The 15,203-nt window shown below is 51.4% G+C and overlaps 1 protein-coding gene across 1 annotated transcript; it reads right to left on the bottom strand.

Annotated features, from left to right (window-relative positions):
* Window positions 1–11,607: 11,607 nt before the first annotated feature.
* On the bottom strand, window positions 11,608–13,285 carry GSX1 (GS homeobox 1). The gene is made up of 2 exons (XM_038145341.1): window positions 12,898–13,285; window positions 11,608–12,446 (listed from the first exon to the last, which is right to left on the bottom strand). The coding sequence occupies exons 1-2, from the start codon at window positions 13,283–13,285 to the stop codon at window positions 12,091–12,093; spliced, it is 744 nt and encodes a 247-aa protein (XP_038001269.1). The 3' UTR covers window positions 11,608–12,090.
* Between the last annotated feature and the right edge of the window lie 1,918 nt (window positions 13,286–15,203).

Genomic DNA, 15,203 nt, shown 5'->3' with positions numbered 1-15,203 from the left:
GAGACAGATCCACGTTTGAACTTCAAAGCCTCACAGGTAGCATTCAGCCCCTGGGGTTTTGGGGCTGAGAGACTTGCTCTGGTTTTTGGTCCACCAGCCTTCATAACAGCCAGGTCTGAACAGTTATTGTCACAATAATTAATGATGCTTGTGATGATAAATACTGCTGTTAATATCCTGCCAGTGCCAAGCCAACATTTAGCTACCTAACGGTAGGTGCTCACCTTAAATACTGGTATCTAAAAGAATTTTCTTCTGGGTTGCAACCAACCAGGACAGAACTGAGGACTGAGCAAGGCAACTGGAGCCTGTCTTCCCCATAGGCCTGAGCTGTTGCCCCTGAGCTGTTCTGGTGGAGAGTATCCTGCCTCTGCTTTCTTCTTCCTTTATCCAGAAGCATCAGTGATTTTTTTTTTCCTTTGCAAATGCCAAATTCAGCAGGTCTTTTGAGGTTCCGTTGCACTTTTGGGACGAAATTGCAGTCCCACTTGGACCGGCTCCATCTTACAACAAAGCATCCTCCCATTTTTGGGCATTTTATACATTTTGGAGGACAAAGACATGACTGTTAATTTTGTACATACTGTTATTCAAAGCAGAAGCTCTGTGTTAGGGATACAATAACCCAGGCAGGGCGCAGCAATCTCTGTTGTTGTTTATTTAACAAAGGGACCTCAGGAAACATGGCGAGCACAGCCAGCGAGCCGTGGCATGTGCGACGTGCCATGGATGGGCTCTGTGTGTGGATGTGAGCCTGGACGTCTCTGGAAGCACACAGGAGAGCACAAAGCCTGGGTCACACATTGTGCTAGGTGCTGTACAGAGGGCTCCCTGCCTTCAGAGGCTGGTGAATAGAAGAGCCCAGGGATGGGTACAGGCATCTGGGACAGGAAAGTGCAAGTGGCCATGAGGCAGCAGTAGGGGAGTGATGGAGCCACCAGGATCAATGACTGTTACATCACTCAGGAAAGCAGAGCTCTGAAGGTGGATATGATACTGGTGGTGTATTTCAGTAAGCTTCTTGCGGCTTGGGAGCCGCCAGCAAAAGCATGGAGGTATTGCTGGGAATGCAACCAGGGATAAAGGAGCAGCACTTTGCCAAGTCAAGGAGGGAGAACATCCAGTCTGCCTGGTCTGGCCATTCTGCACTGTGAGCTTTGAAGGCCTGGTGCTTGGAGCAGCTCCTTGGGGCTTACAAAGTGACAAGGGGTCCATGCAGGCTGATGCATGGCCATACAAATACACTGCACCAGAGAGGATGCATTCCCAAAGGGACAGTGCACATCCCAGAAAGTTTTCAAAGGTGTCTGAGCTCAGCCATGGCACGTACATGTGTCCAGATAGGATTATGGATGATGACACCAACCCATGTGAGAGGAACAACCTACAACTGGACCAACAATGCAGCACCACCCAGAGATAAAACATCCAAAGAATTCATTAACTCACTGGTGAAGAGGGCTTGCCAGTCATTCTGAGTTAGTCAGGACTAGTCAATACAACTGAAAAAGTAAATGGACCTCTCCTTGAAGAGAATGTCTTGGGCCATGTCCTCATACAGAAAGGTATTTAAATACCAGCTGCTCCCTGCTTTATGCTCAAATCTTAACAGAGCTGTTGATGAAATGAAACATGTGAGGAAATCTCAGAGGTGGCAGCTGGGGCACTGAGACTGCTGTGTCTTTAGTGGCACTTGGACAGGTAGGAACTTGCTCATAAATGGGAAATTCTGCTACCCAGAATATGCTGTAAGGGCATATTTTCACTGAAAGCTAAGATGTTATTCTCCCTCCCTGCAGGTGCACGAATTGTAGATTTAGAGAGAGCTGACCAAGGGGATCTTCAAATCTCAGTGGAAAAGTGTGACATATTCACCTGAATGTATATGCCTGCAAACACCACTCTGCTTTTCAGATTGCTCAGATTATGGATGAGCAACACAAAAGCATTTTTTAGGATCAGCTGCTGACTTCAGTTTCACACACTTATGATGATGCTACCATGTGAACAGAGTTTCTGCCTGTATCAGCTCTCCCAGGGGATTGCTCTGCAGAACCTCTGAGCAGCCTGGAGCCTGCGCACAGGGGCCATACGGCCCTTCAACTCTCTCTCCAGCTGATTTAGGCTCTAGTGCCTATCTCAGCCCCATCAATCATTCTACTGCATTTACTGAACCATCCAGAACTTGTGAGTTAAAGCACTGTACAAATCCTGCTTCAGGAAAAGAAGTGGTTCAGCAGGGAGTGAGAACTTTCCCACTGATGAGTTTGCAAAGACTGTAAGAGACTTGGCTAGACTTCAGAATCAAAGATGCCAGAGAAGTTATTTTGTGGTTAGTAAATCACATGTTAGCATCTGGTCCCTGACAGCACTTAAATTATCTTCAGGAATGGGTTTGTATCTGTGGGGTAGATCCTTTCCCCTCTTTTCTTAGGTCAGGGTTTGCTTTTTCCTCATATTTCCCATGAGCTACTGCCAAGGATACCTTACGGTGTCTGATGAGCAACCGGGATGAATACTCAGTTACCACTTTTGCATCCAGCTGAGAATGTTTCACCTCTACACCCTATGCAGTGGCTCTTTGGTGCCACTGCCTCTGATTTCCTTAGAAGAGTTATTTAAGTGCAGCTGCATAAATGAAGTTGTTACAGCTAAGGAACTTAGTTCAGTGAGCAACTATTCTCCAGGGGTTCCCCTGCCTCCCTCTTGGTACTGACAATGCCTCCAACTGCACTGAGGCTGGTCTTTCTAGACTGCCTCAGTTGTGATGGTTTCCAGGGCCTGATTCAGCCAGCCTCACCAAGATTAGTCCTGCAGCAGGAGATAACTCTTATTGTTCAGGGCTTGCTCCTCTGCTCTGACTCCGAGCAGGGATTCTGCTCAAGCAGCTGCAGTACATCTTCTGCGCAGGTCCTGCAGCTGGTGGGAGAATTCCCATCCTTACATTGAAACCATAAGTTAAGGGGTTGCACATGAGTGGTTCAGACAGGTCTTTGCAGATCACCCCAAGTAACAAGAGATGAAACAGGACATCAGGATGTGACATCTCAAGTCCACACAAGCACAGAGAAGAGCCCAATATACAGCAGGGAAGGCCTCAGGCAATGTGAGACAGGTTTGGTGCACTGCCAAGGAGCTCACACACTGCACGTCATATGAAGGGTTATCCTTCTGTGCCCTGTGCTTTGAAACTGTGAGATTGAAGAACCAAGACAGACAGACAGCAAGCTGGTTTTTGTGTTAGTCCCTGTGGCTGGAACCAGTTTGGCTCAGCAGCCCTGTGATTCTCCTTAAAGCCCAGATCAGCAGTGATAAATAGTGCAAAAAGGGGAACTCCTCTGTCTAATGCTCTGAGGTCAGCTGGCACTTACAACTGGCCGCACAACTCTTCAAAAAAAAGTTCATTTTTGACTATGTGGGGTAAAGAGAATTTTTAGTCTCAAACTTACAGTGCCACAGCCATCTAGGAAATGAATTCATTTATTTTGTATGGTAGGACAGTGTTGCCTTGTCGTTGGCTTTGTCTGGGAACGCATTTTCTGCTTGCAGAGGTAAAAGAGGAGATTTGGAGTCAAGTCTGGTGGCTCAGCTTGGATGAACAATTTCCAGGAGTGTATTTTGGTAAATGAGGTGGCTCATCAGTGCCTAGAGTATTTCAGCCCTGAGTTAGTGAGTTAGGGAAAAAACTCTGTAACCTCTAAGTCATTAGTGTGATTCTTCTGTGATGATAGACAGCTTTCCTGTTATCCAGGGGAGGATGGCTGAGTCAAAACCAGGGAAATGCTTTCTTGCTCTGCTTGGCAAGAAGTCATGTTATAAGTGGACAATACAAGGTGCTGACCAGCAGCCTGAGCTCTTGATCCTGCAGTCCCACACAGAGATACTGCTCACAGAAGAGCCCTGCTGCCTTCTCCAGTATTCATACTTCTGTGAGAGGGGAGCAGTTCACCAGTTTAAAAGCACAATTTTCATCACCTCCAAATATAAGTTCTGCATGTCATAACTGCGTTGGTGGGACAGCAGCTCTGCCTGGAGTACATGGTAAATTCCAGTGGTGTTGACAGCATCTCCCAACTCAGATTGGTGTACGCTTGAATATCCTCAGTGACCTGAAGTTGTGTGTCAGAGTAGCTCATTTTTTCTTTTTAAATGGTGTCCTGATACATGAGTCCATTTCTTGTATCTCTGACTCTCCAGAGGATGGAGGGGGTGATGAGCTTTGGACCACTGAGATGCTTTAGCAGTACAAATAAAAACAAAGGTTGGGACCTCATTCGTATGAAGCGGATCCAGCTCTAGTTACCATGACACCATGACAATCAACTTGTTTACTGCTTCAAGGTACAGTCTAAACATTCTTGGCATGTCATTTGCATAGCAATATCCAGAATGCTTTGTGTCACTCTACTGTATTAGGGCTCTGCAAATGCATTGAAAGGTTTCTTTACATGTATGCTTAACTAAAGAGAAAGAAAGGAAGAGAAAGGAGAATGGAGCTTTACTTTTGGTAGCATGTTTCATACAAAGTGTAATCTAAACTGTGTGCAAAATTAAACATAAGAGCTGGATACATGACCCCCATATGTTCTGGGGAAAGAGGGAGGGGGGTAATTATTCAGCAGAGGGTGGAAAACAACTGAGAATATCTAGGACTCATTTTGGCAGAGTATTTAGGCATGAGCTTAACTTTTAACAGGTGATTGGCTGAAATTCAGGAAGGAAAAATAAAAAGACACAAGGAAGTGAGAAAACTTAGATTAGTAGAAGAAAAGGGAATAATGTCCGGGAGCCAGCTTGGCTGTGTGAGCTGGCAGCACTGCAGAAGGGCCAGGGTGGGTGTGTTGGCTGGGAATAGCTGGTGGGTTGGAAGGGTGCATGGAGAGCTGTGCCAGGACAGCGTGTACAGGGAAGCCTGTGTGGTGGTGAATGAGGCACCCAGGTATCACCTGGCATAAACTGATGTGGTTCCTCTGCTTGCTCATCACTGCTGACAACCTGAGTGTTGGCTTCAACAGTTTTGCAGGCAGGGCTGGGAGTGAAACAGAGCCCCAAAATGTCTCTAAAAGGATGAGGCCTGGGGACAAGACAGAAACTGGGGCAAGAATTGTGATCGATGGTAGTGAATGGCCAAAAGTATGCAGAGCTGGAGCTGGAGTCTGCCAGGGAGCTGGAAATGTTACCAGTTAGTGCAGGCAGGAGTACAAGAGGGTAGTGTTGGGGAGGCTGAAAGCCTGGGAGGTGATGCTGCAGCAGAACAGGTTTTTGATATGCTGGAGCAGCTTGTATCTGGGTTGTGAAAGGTTAAGTCAGCTCTACAAAGTGTCAGGGTAGGACTCAAACAGGTCTCAGACACCATCAGAACTATTTCACTGCAGTCATAGGCATCTAGGTAGAAGGCATGAGGTCCAGCAGGTTTGACAATGGCAATACTCCAGTCTTCCCTCTGTGCCCATAGCACATCTAGGCTCAGGACTTGTCATGCTCAAAAGAGCATCTTGATGGCCAGGAACTAAGGACAGGAGTTTCCCACATCACCAGCTTTCATTTACCTTCCCCCTAGTACAGTGTGGTGTCCTCCCAGTTCAGGCACTAAAGAAAACTCAGAGTTGACATAGTGGCATCAAAGATAAGCATCTCTTGTGGATTCAGTGAATCTGTCAGACTCTGAGATCAAAGCTGGTTTTCTCTAGAGGAAAGTATTAATGGAGACGCATGTTAACATTTCTGTGTCTGCTGTAATAAATAATCTGCAATCCTGTACACTGTTCCTAGCTGAGACCATGGGGATAGACTCAGGAGACATCTCACATCACATGTGGACACTTGCTCAGCAGGATGGCCTTTACAGATCAGGCATCTCTGTGCTACCTCCAGTAGAACACCAGCAAAGACACAACTCTGGTCTGAAAGACCAGAGTCTTCACACACCCCGTCTAGTGTGAAGGTCTGAATAAGAGAGCTCCCAGGAGTGTATTTGTGTCATTCCTCAGGTAACAGCCTCTGCCTCATTCAGTCCATGTATCTCCTTTGCACCACCTGGCTTGTGGAGGCCTTTTCTCCCCAGAGTTACTGATCCCCATGAACTTCTCTGGGTTCATATCACACCAAGTGCAAAAAGACTATGACTTTAAAGAAAACGTAAACAGCATATGTAATGTATTTTACCATTCTATGCTTCGTGTTTCACCATATTATGCTTAATCCTTCTGCTCTGCCTTGCACACTACAACCCACACGAACACCCGGACATTTGGCAGGTCTGTAAGGACCATCTACTATTATCTGGTATTTAGCTGAGGCTTGATTGAGAAGGGGATTCTTGAAAAAAAAAAAAAAAAAAGGTGTAATCCAAGGCACTGCACATTTTTGTAGTCTACCCTGACCAGGATCAGTCAAGTACAGGCAGTTAGCCCTCCAGACAGGATATTTAAATATTTTAAAACAAAACCAAATCCAGATGTGTTTGCAGCCACAGCTACCATGTATTCTCTCCAACAATCTGGCTGTATCTGTCTTCTGTGTTTATGTTTTCAGGTGTAAATTCACTTGTGGAGAACCATTTGAGTTGCCTGGATGTGTGCCTAGTGCTATTTCAGATGTACCAGGGTACCTGACATCCTCATCAGACTGGCAGAAGGGACCAATGAGCTGCAGACCTCTCTGGAGCAGTGACTGAAGCCATCCAGACCAGATACTCCCACCCAAGATCTAACATACTAGTACACACCTATGCTCAAGCATGGGAGGCACTGCCCATCCAGCTGCAAAGTGCAGAAAATAATGTATTCATAGTCTATGGCTGTTGCTAAGAGCTTTCATAGTTGGAAACCCGAGGCTGAGTAAAAGGATAGACACATATCTGACAGGAGTTACTGCCTCCAAGGCACGTTTTGGGTCCATGCTAACATCCTATTGATGTGTTTTTCTCCAATTTGGTCTATATAGACTGGTAGCAAATATGTGATAAAAATGTACTCTTTTCCTGGTGTTCTTTGTTGGGAACAAGCCTAACAGAAAATGCCAAGGAGGAAAGGGCAAGTTGGAGAAGGTTGTAGCAGAATAAGAAAGGGGATATAGCAAACTTAACAATGAAGACTTTTTCCTGATTGCGATAATCCCTACTTCTTTATTTGTTAGCTAGTTAGTTTGGTTTTAATTATATATGCTGGATATATATGGGTTATATAAAATAAAGTATATGGAGTAGTTCCAGAGCGGTCAGCTGTCCAGCACCCGGCAGCCATTCCTGTAGAGCTAGAGCCGTATTAAACATCAGGCCCAGCCATTTGCTGTCATCATCAGTGTCAGTATCCTAGGAGATGTTCTGATCTTGCATAATTACACCCTGATAAATGAGTACTTTGTGCTCATAGCAAAAACACTTTCAAAATTAATGTAATTGAGAGAGAGCTACTGTTGATGTACCTGTCTTCAAATCATTTAGAATATCATGCAAAACTGTTTTATTTAGGATCTTTTTTTAACACCCACCTGTATTTTAAAGTAATCACGTTCATAGACCAAATTATATTGTCCTTAGAGAATCAAATTTCAAAGCTGCCCTCAGGAACCTAAGGATTTAGAATTAATGCTTGTTATCCCAGTAAATTAATAGATAAGGTTCATTCTAAGTAAACAAGAGTGATAGAAAAACACCCATTTACCCACAGTGTAATGCAATTCCGAAGCAGCAAGTCTATTTACCCCAAACACTATTCCAAAGCCATGGGGCCAGCTCAGAGCTGGCACTGTGTAAGTACATTAACTGCAGATAAACCAAATTATGGAATTTCTGAGTTAATAATTCTGGTTTTGTGATTAAGAGCAACAACACTTAAAATACCAATGCATGTTTTCAACTGTAAACCTATTTGATGCAGCCTTTATGTGGAGCCAAATGAGGTTGAAAGATAAAAATAGAAATCACGTTAATGTAAAAGCCAAATAATGCAAATTAATATTAAGTAAATGTAAGTACACAGGTAATTAATATTGAAAACGTTCTTCATCCCAAACCTTTGGTTTTTTTCCCCAGGTATCCCTATCAGGTTCACATTTTGTGCCTGTGAAAAGAGAGTGGTTTTGTATGTGATAGGATGGGGTGTAGGACACCAAAATTCAGCTATGCCAGTGTGTGGAAAAGAGAGCCCAGCACAATCTTTGTCCTCCTTCCCCTGCCAGGACAGCCACTTTTGCTCTGGGATACAATCTTTACAGCCTTCATAGCACCCAAAGAGTATCTTCTCTGCATGCTAGGGCAGAAGTAGTTCGACTTTAAGACAGAAATATGATCAAAAAAGTATATGCTGGAAAATATTCAAACCCACTTTGTGCTTTTATAAATCTGTTTCCTGTTTGAATCAGGTGAGACTGGGCATTTTAGATGCTAAAATGCTTAAGTAACTTTCAGAAACCTGCTGCCAAAATGGCTAGAGATAGAAAGTTGAAAATTGGCATGTTATGACATTCGCTTTAGCAGAGGTGCCCACGCTCTTCCCACAGCAAAATGACTTTAATTTGCCCAACCTCAGAGTCCTTGAAAATGACACTCTGAGCATTTGCTGTAATGATTTCTCACTAAATTAGAAAAATGCCCAACTAAGGAGGGATTATCTCTGCATGTGGATGTGGCATAATGACTGTCAAGTGCACTGAGAGCCCCACTGGGCTTTGCAAGGTACACAGGGTCTGCAGCAGAGGCCAGCGTGCATCAGGGAATATTAATACTGTCTTGTTGGGGCCATCCATTGTGATACTCCACTGCTGTTCAGACAAAATTATACCATATGAGGGAATTCTCTTTGCTACTTTACATATATGAGGCACATTTTAGAGCTGAGGATTGCTCCAAATTGTCTGGCTGACAAACTCAGTCCATAAAGGATGCAGTCACATGTGTGCCCATACTCTCTGTAATGTGTACACCAGCTAGGGCAGCATCACTACAAGATCCTTCCTTGCAGCTCACAGACACTGTGCCTGCAGTGAGGATATGATAGTGAACTTGATTCTGCACACCCATAAAGTTTTCCAGCTGTTCCCTTGGATCCCACTGGCTCTGCTTCCTCAGGACAAAATGTGTTTGTCTGCAAGGTACTGTTTGTCTGGCAGGCATGCTGCTGCCCAGCTTTCACAGGGAGCAAGGAGCAAGCTGTGCGGCAAGTGCCACTGCCCCATCATCCCTATCACAGTGGTGAGAAACTCTCCCCGTCTGCTTCTGCTCAGCCTCAAAACACGGGTGTGAGGAGGCACATTTTGTACATCAGAGCTTGTGCCACGGAGGAACAGAGACATGGTGGGAATATGCTGGCAGACAAGGGTGTTGAGAGCTTCAGCAGCCCCACCACAATACCACTCCAAGAACAACACTCAAACGCTCAGTGCTGGTGTTCCTTGCGTGTCCCTGCCAGCCAACTGGCTCAATCCCATGCTGCTGAACAGGCACGAGGAGCACACGCACGCGCCTCTACGGGTGCCACTGACTTCTGTGCCAGTGCTCTGTAAGAGGATGCCAGACCCCTTGCTAAACCTACGTTAGGCTGTTTCGGCCTCTATTTTGCAATGACTTTTCAAAACAAACCTGGTAAACATGAGCAGGATTGGAGGTGAGTGCTGAAAAATCTACAGGGCCCTGCTGTGCAAATTAAGGTGCCCTGAGGGGTCTTTTCTGTTGAAACTGGTCCACTGGGAAGAACGGGCATCCAGGAAATATAACAGGGCCAAGCACCAGGCAAGACTGACTCTTGTATCAAGGCCAGATTTTAGTCTCAAACCTGCCAAATTCACCCCCAACAGTCAAGGGAAAAGAAGCCAGGAAGATGCTGCCCGTGGGGTGTCGTAACTACAAGCTTGCCCTACAGTCCCATCTCAGCTGGGTAATGTGGGAAGCCAGCAGAGGAGGAAGCCAAGACAGAGAGGTAGGAGTTCTAAGGGCCCCAGGAGTAAGTGGGTGAAGGAAGGCTGCCAAGGAGCCTGAACTCTGTCCATTTGCCTCAATCTTGATAATGCAGCTACCTAGTGTCACCAAATCCTTGCAGCTTCCAGACAGGCGAACACAAATCAGGCCAAACCAGCAGGGTGAGAGTATTGCCTTGTGCCTGGCCTGCACTGTCATGTCTAATGGTTCCCCCCCCACTTCACATCGTCCTGAGTGTCCTGGGAGGTCCACAGTGTGCTGTGGGCTGCAGGGTCACACTTTCCACTCATCTATGGGGTGGACCTGCAGGAACCCATAGATCTTCCAGACCCACAGCTCTACAAGGTGTCTTGGGAAGGCTGGAAGGTGACAGCCTTGTTGTTTTATGGACAGGACTTGATATTGTCCCAGCAGTGGGACTTTTACCTGCTCTGTCCTTACCCTGGGTGCCCAGGGATCTCAAACCCACAGCTTCCCACACCAGCTTCAGCCTGTGTGTGGAGCAGCACTGACCTTCTCCTCGGGGATTTCTCATAAAGGATGTACATCTCCCTGCCTCTTCCCGGTGCATGTTTTGGACATGCTCTGGGATGAAAATTGGGTCCCATCCCGGTATGGGCAGGAACCTACGGTAGCCTAGGGACCCAAGTCCATTCCCCGGATTGCAGGGCATGAAACCCGCCGTGCCAGGCGGTGCAGGTCTGGGGCCTCGCGGGGAGAGTCGAGGCATCGGCTGCGGGCACAGGGACGGCCGCTGCACCCGCTGAAGATCGTCCCCGTGAGCCCGAACAGAGCGGGAGTCCCGGCACAAGGAGCTTTTCCCTGCACGAACCGAGCGGCCGCCGGAGCGCCGGGCTCTGAGGGTCCCAGAGGAGGGACCCAGGGTGGGGGTCCCACCCGAGAAGGTTGGTGCCAGTCCAGCCCCGCGCCACCGCTTGTGGCACCCCCGGGGCCGCGGGACCTCTCGGCCGCTTCCGACGGAGCTCCCAGCCGGCCACCGGGACGAGCCACCGCGAGGGAACAACCGCAAAGCGCTGCCGGGCGCGGGGCTGGCGGGACCCGGCAGGCGTGATGGAGAGAGCCCCAGCCCTCGAGGGTTAGCGGGAGCCTGGGACAAGGCACGTCCTTCCTATGTGGCGGCCGTGGACACCGGGACAGAGGAGCCGAGTCGCGGCGGCGGCCAGATGCTCATATTGCCCTACAGCCGTAGGCAGGCTTGCGGCTGGGTTGGCAATGAAAGGTGCTCAGCCCAGCCTCTCCCCAGCCAGATCTTTAGCTTCGCGGGGGAGGACCGAGAGAGTCCCCGCGGTTCTCTCAGAAGGCGGGGGTCCCATGCACCCCGTACCTTCAGCTCGACACGGAGAAAGGAAGACTCCCCGTCATCTGCGCTCGCCGGAGCGGGCGGGTCCCGGTGCCGAGCTGCGGCGGAAAGGTTTGGAGAGCGATGGTGCTCCCAGCGCACGCCCACGGACGCCGGGTGGCTGCTTTCTACGCGGAGAGAAGGAAATAAACCACCAACGAGCTTTTATTGTTATCATAATCATTATTATCATCGCCATCATCGTTTCTCTGCACATAAATAAATAAATAAATATCTCCCGCGGGGAGGGAGTGGGACGGAACGGTACAAGCACAGTTGTGCGCCCGGCAGCGACGAAGTCAAAACAAAACAATTTTGCAAAGGAAAAAAAAAAATATAGGAAAAAAAAGAAGGGGGGGGGGAAGATAGTAACCCAAACAGCCTTCAGCCCTCCCCGTCCGTCCGCCCGCTTTTAGGCACCGCCGAGTTACCGGAGGGAGCCCGGGACAGCATCCCTCCAGGCGGGCGCACCGCCCTTGCCGCGCAGCATCCGCGCACTCCGCGCCCGTGTCGGGGTGCGGGGAGGTCTGCGAGGAGCTTCCCGGGCCCGGGGATGCGCCTGCGGGGAGACAAGTGAGAGAGCACTATGGGGGGACGCCTGGGGTCCTAGGGAGGAGTTTATTTACACCAGGGTGCCGGGACACCCGTCCCCGTGGGCCGGGGGTCTAGAAAGACGAGAAAGTCCTTCGTAAATTACACAAATTATACAAAACAGTATAAAATCCTTCGGCTGCATGTCAGCACCGGGGCAGGCAGGACTCCCTCCCCTGCTTTCGCCACAGTTCCTGCAAAGCCGGTGCGGGTGTGCGGGTGATTAGGGGGTGACTGCGAGACCTCTGTCGTCCTTCCCCGAGGAGGACGGAGACATGCGCAAGTCCTCGTCGTCCTCCGAGCACTTAGTGGTGGAAAGGGACGAGCATTTGCAGCTGTGGCCGCCCCCCCCGCCCCGGTGGGAGCTACTTTTGCCTTCTTTCTTGTGCTTGACCCGTCGGTTCTGGAACCAGATCTTCACCTGCTTCTCGGAGAGGTTCAGGTAGGTGGCGATCTCGATTCGCCGCAGTCGGGAGAGGTACATGTTGGAGGCGAACTCCCTCTCCAGCTCCAGGAGCTGCGTGCTGGTGAATGCGGTGCGCATCCGCTTGCTACTGGGCAGCTGGCTGGACGTGCTGTCTGGGAATGGAGAGGAGCGCACCGTCAGGACCAGCCGGACCCTCCGCCGCCCGCCCCGCCACGCCGGGCACTCGCCAGTCCCCGCTGAGCCCTCCTTGCCGCCCACCCGCGGGTCCGCAGCCCCTCCTCGTCCCCGGGGAGTCTGAGACCCAGCAAGCGGCTGCCAGGCTGGAGTCCGAGCCCACAAGCGTACCGCGGCCGCCTCTCCCTCCCCGTCCACACAGCCCGGACCGGAGGCTCGGCGGGCAGCAGAGGGGCTTCCCCAGCGCATCCTCCGGGGCACCGGCAGAGAGAGGCGCCGGGACTCCCCGTCCAGCCTCCGTGCGCCGGGCAGGCAGCCCCCTCCCCAGGTGTCTTCGGCAGGGTCTCCCGGGTTCCCCATCCCCTCCCCGCGGCGCCCACCGCTGTCATGCAGGCATGCAGCCCCGCTCCCCGCCCCTGCCCGCCTTACCCACGGAGATGCAGTGGAACTGCCGGGGGTCGGGCAGTGGGTAGGCGCCCTGGTAGAGCGCCGGTGCGTGCCCGACGCTGACGGCGGAGACGGAGTGCTGCTGGCGGGCCAGGGGCGAGTGGCAGTACTGGGAGCCGAAGGGAGGGAAGGAAGCCTTGATGAGGGGGATAGCGGGCGGCGGCGGGTGCAGCTGGGAGGCGGTGACACAGAGCGGGCAGACGCAGAGCAGCCCGGCCTTGCGAGCGTGGCAGGCTCCGGCCGGCAGCCCGGGCAGCGGGTGCGAGGGGTGCACGGCGTAGGGGAAGAGCGGCGGCGGAGGACTGCCCTCCCCCTTCTTCTCGCCCGCCTCCCGCAGCACCAGCGAGTCCACCAGGAAGGAGCGCGGCATTGCCCCGCGCAGCCCCCGCGCAGCGCCCCGCGCAGCGCCCGCGCGGCGCCGCTGGCCAGCCCGAGTGGTGCTGAACGGCGCCCGCCGCCGCTTTAAATAGCGCCCGCGCCATGTGATGGCGGCGCCGGGCGCTCAATGGGCTTTCTGTGGCTCTTCTCTTGGCATTCACGCCGCACGCTCCCTCATTATTTCCCTTGTTAACTAAATGAACTGCATAATGTACTCTATTCTTGTCGACCCCACCCACGCCGTAGCAGGCGGCCTCTCCCCTCCTCTCCCTTTGGCGGGGTTATTTTCTCATTCTCTCGCGATTTAATATTCTTTTCTTTCTCTTTATCGCTCTCCTTCGCTTTCAGCCCAGCTTTCAGCCCGCTCCCACTTGTTTATTTTGCCGGCTGCAGCCGCGGTCTCCGCCGGCGCAGCTTCCCCTGCCAGCCCCCCGGTGCCTTTCCCACCTGTGGCACCAGGTCGGCCCCCCGGTGCCGACGGCCTCTCTCTCTCCCCTGGCCTCCGGGACGCCTCGTCCCCGCTGCCTCGCCCGCCGCCTTCCCCAGCCCCGCGTCTTTGTTCCCAGCCTGGGTCCGGGACCTGCCGCTTATCGCTGCCGCCGCCGTCGGGCGAAGTCCCCGGCCGCAGAGATGTGCCAGCCGGTGCTCCACCGGCAAGGACATCCGCCGGGCCTCTGCGCGGGCGTGGGCGCCCGGGCACAGCTAACGGGTGCGGAGAGCCGCAAGCATCTCGGCTGCGCTGGTGCGGGTACAGAAAACCCCACACGCAGGTACCGCTCCGTGCCGGCGGCTCCCGCGGAGGGAGAAGAGGCGCTCGGCACATTCCGCGTGTCTTTACACCAGGTGCCCGTGCCCAGCGCCGGCGGTAACACATGCCATCGCTCCGTGGCACCGTGGCACCCACGTGCGGCGGCCCCGGCCCCGGCCACCACCAAGCCGCGCTAGCCCGACCCCGCATCGCCGCGCACAAGCACGCCGGGGAGTTCCCGGGGCTGTGCGGACGGCAGGGAAACGGCTTATTTTTCCCGAACGATGAGATTTAACTTAAACGCCGCGGCGGTGTCTGGATGTCGCAGCGCAGGGACCTGCTGAGATCACAGCGGTGCCCAAGGCGAGCGCGCGTTCCTCGGAGCTCAGGCGCACCGGCGCTGCCCCGTGCAGCGGCTCCCCGCGCCGCGCTCCTTGGAGCTCGTTGATTTAGTAGGTGAAGAAGGAATGCTAACAAATAAGGGGGGAAAAAAATCGTGGGGATACATATTCTACCCCGGTTTTCCCGTTTAATATGCGGGCAATAAAAAGTGAAACGCACTCTCCTTCCCCTGTCAAAACGTGGGAGGATTGATCCCTACAGTAAGCTCGCCGCTTCGAAACCAAACGGACTTTTTGAAAAGGAGGGGGAAAAAAGGAGGAAAGGAAGAAAAAGCCCTGAGAGTGGTGTACTTCGTGTCTCAGGGCTGTGCAGAGGTTGTTTTGCCTATGGTCACAATTCTTGTAGCAATCCACGGGAATTTTGCCGAGAGACTATTGGTGCCCTAGCCTAAAGATGTACTGATGTGCACAAATGAACGGCGAAAATTACAGAGCGAAGAAAAACGAATGGTAATAAAAACTCAGTCCAGCGATGATATAGAAAGGATTCCCAAGTGTCCTTTCCCCGAAAGTGTTAATAGGGTTTGGATTTTTCTTTTTGATTTTTAAGGAAGAGGTATTTTAAAACATTTTCCGCTGAAGCCGGGTCCCGGGAAGGGGCATTTTTCCCTGCTGAGAAGTGGCTCGCCACCGGGGGTGGTGGATTCAGCCTTATTCCGAGAGATTCCCGCTGCCCAAGGGCTGAACCCCGGGGCTCCGAGCCGCAGGGAGGCAAAGGGTTAACAGCTTCTGAATGCACACCAAGCCCAAAGCTACTGGGA

This window comes from Motacilla alba, chromosome 1 (assembly GCF_015832195.1).
Source record: "Motacilla alba alba isolate MOTALB_02 chromosome 1, Motacilla_alba_V1.0_pri, whole genome shotgun sequence".
In the NCBI taxonomy this organism is placed as follows: Eukaryota; Metazoa; Chordata; class Aves; order Passeriformes; family Motacillidae; genus Motacilla; species Motacilla alba.
The sequence above is the reverse complement of the archived record's forward strand: the minus strand, read 5'-3'. Positions and strand labels throughout refer to the sequence as shown.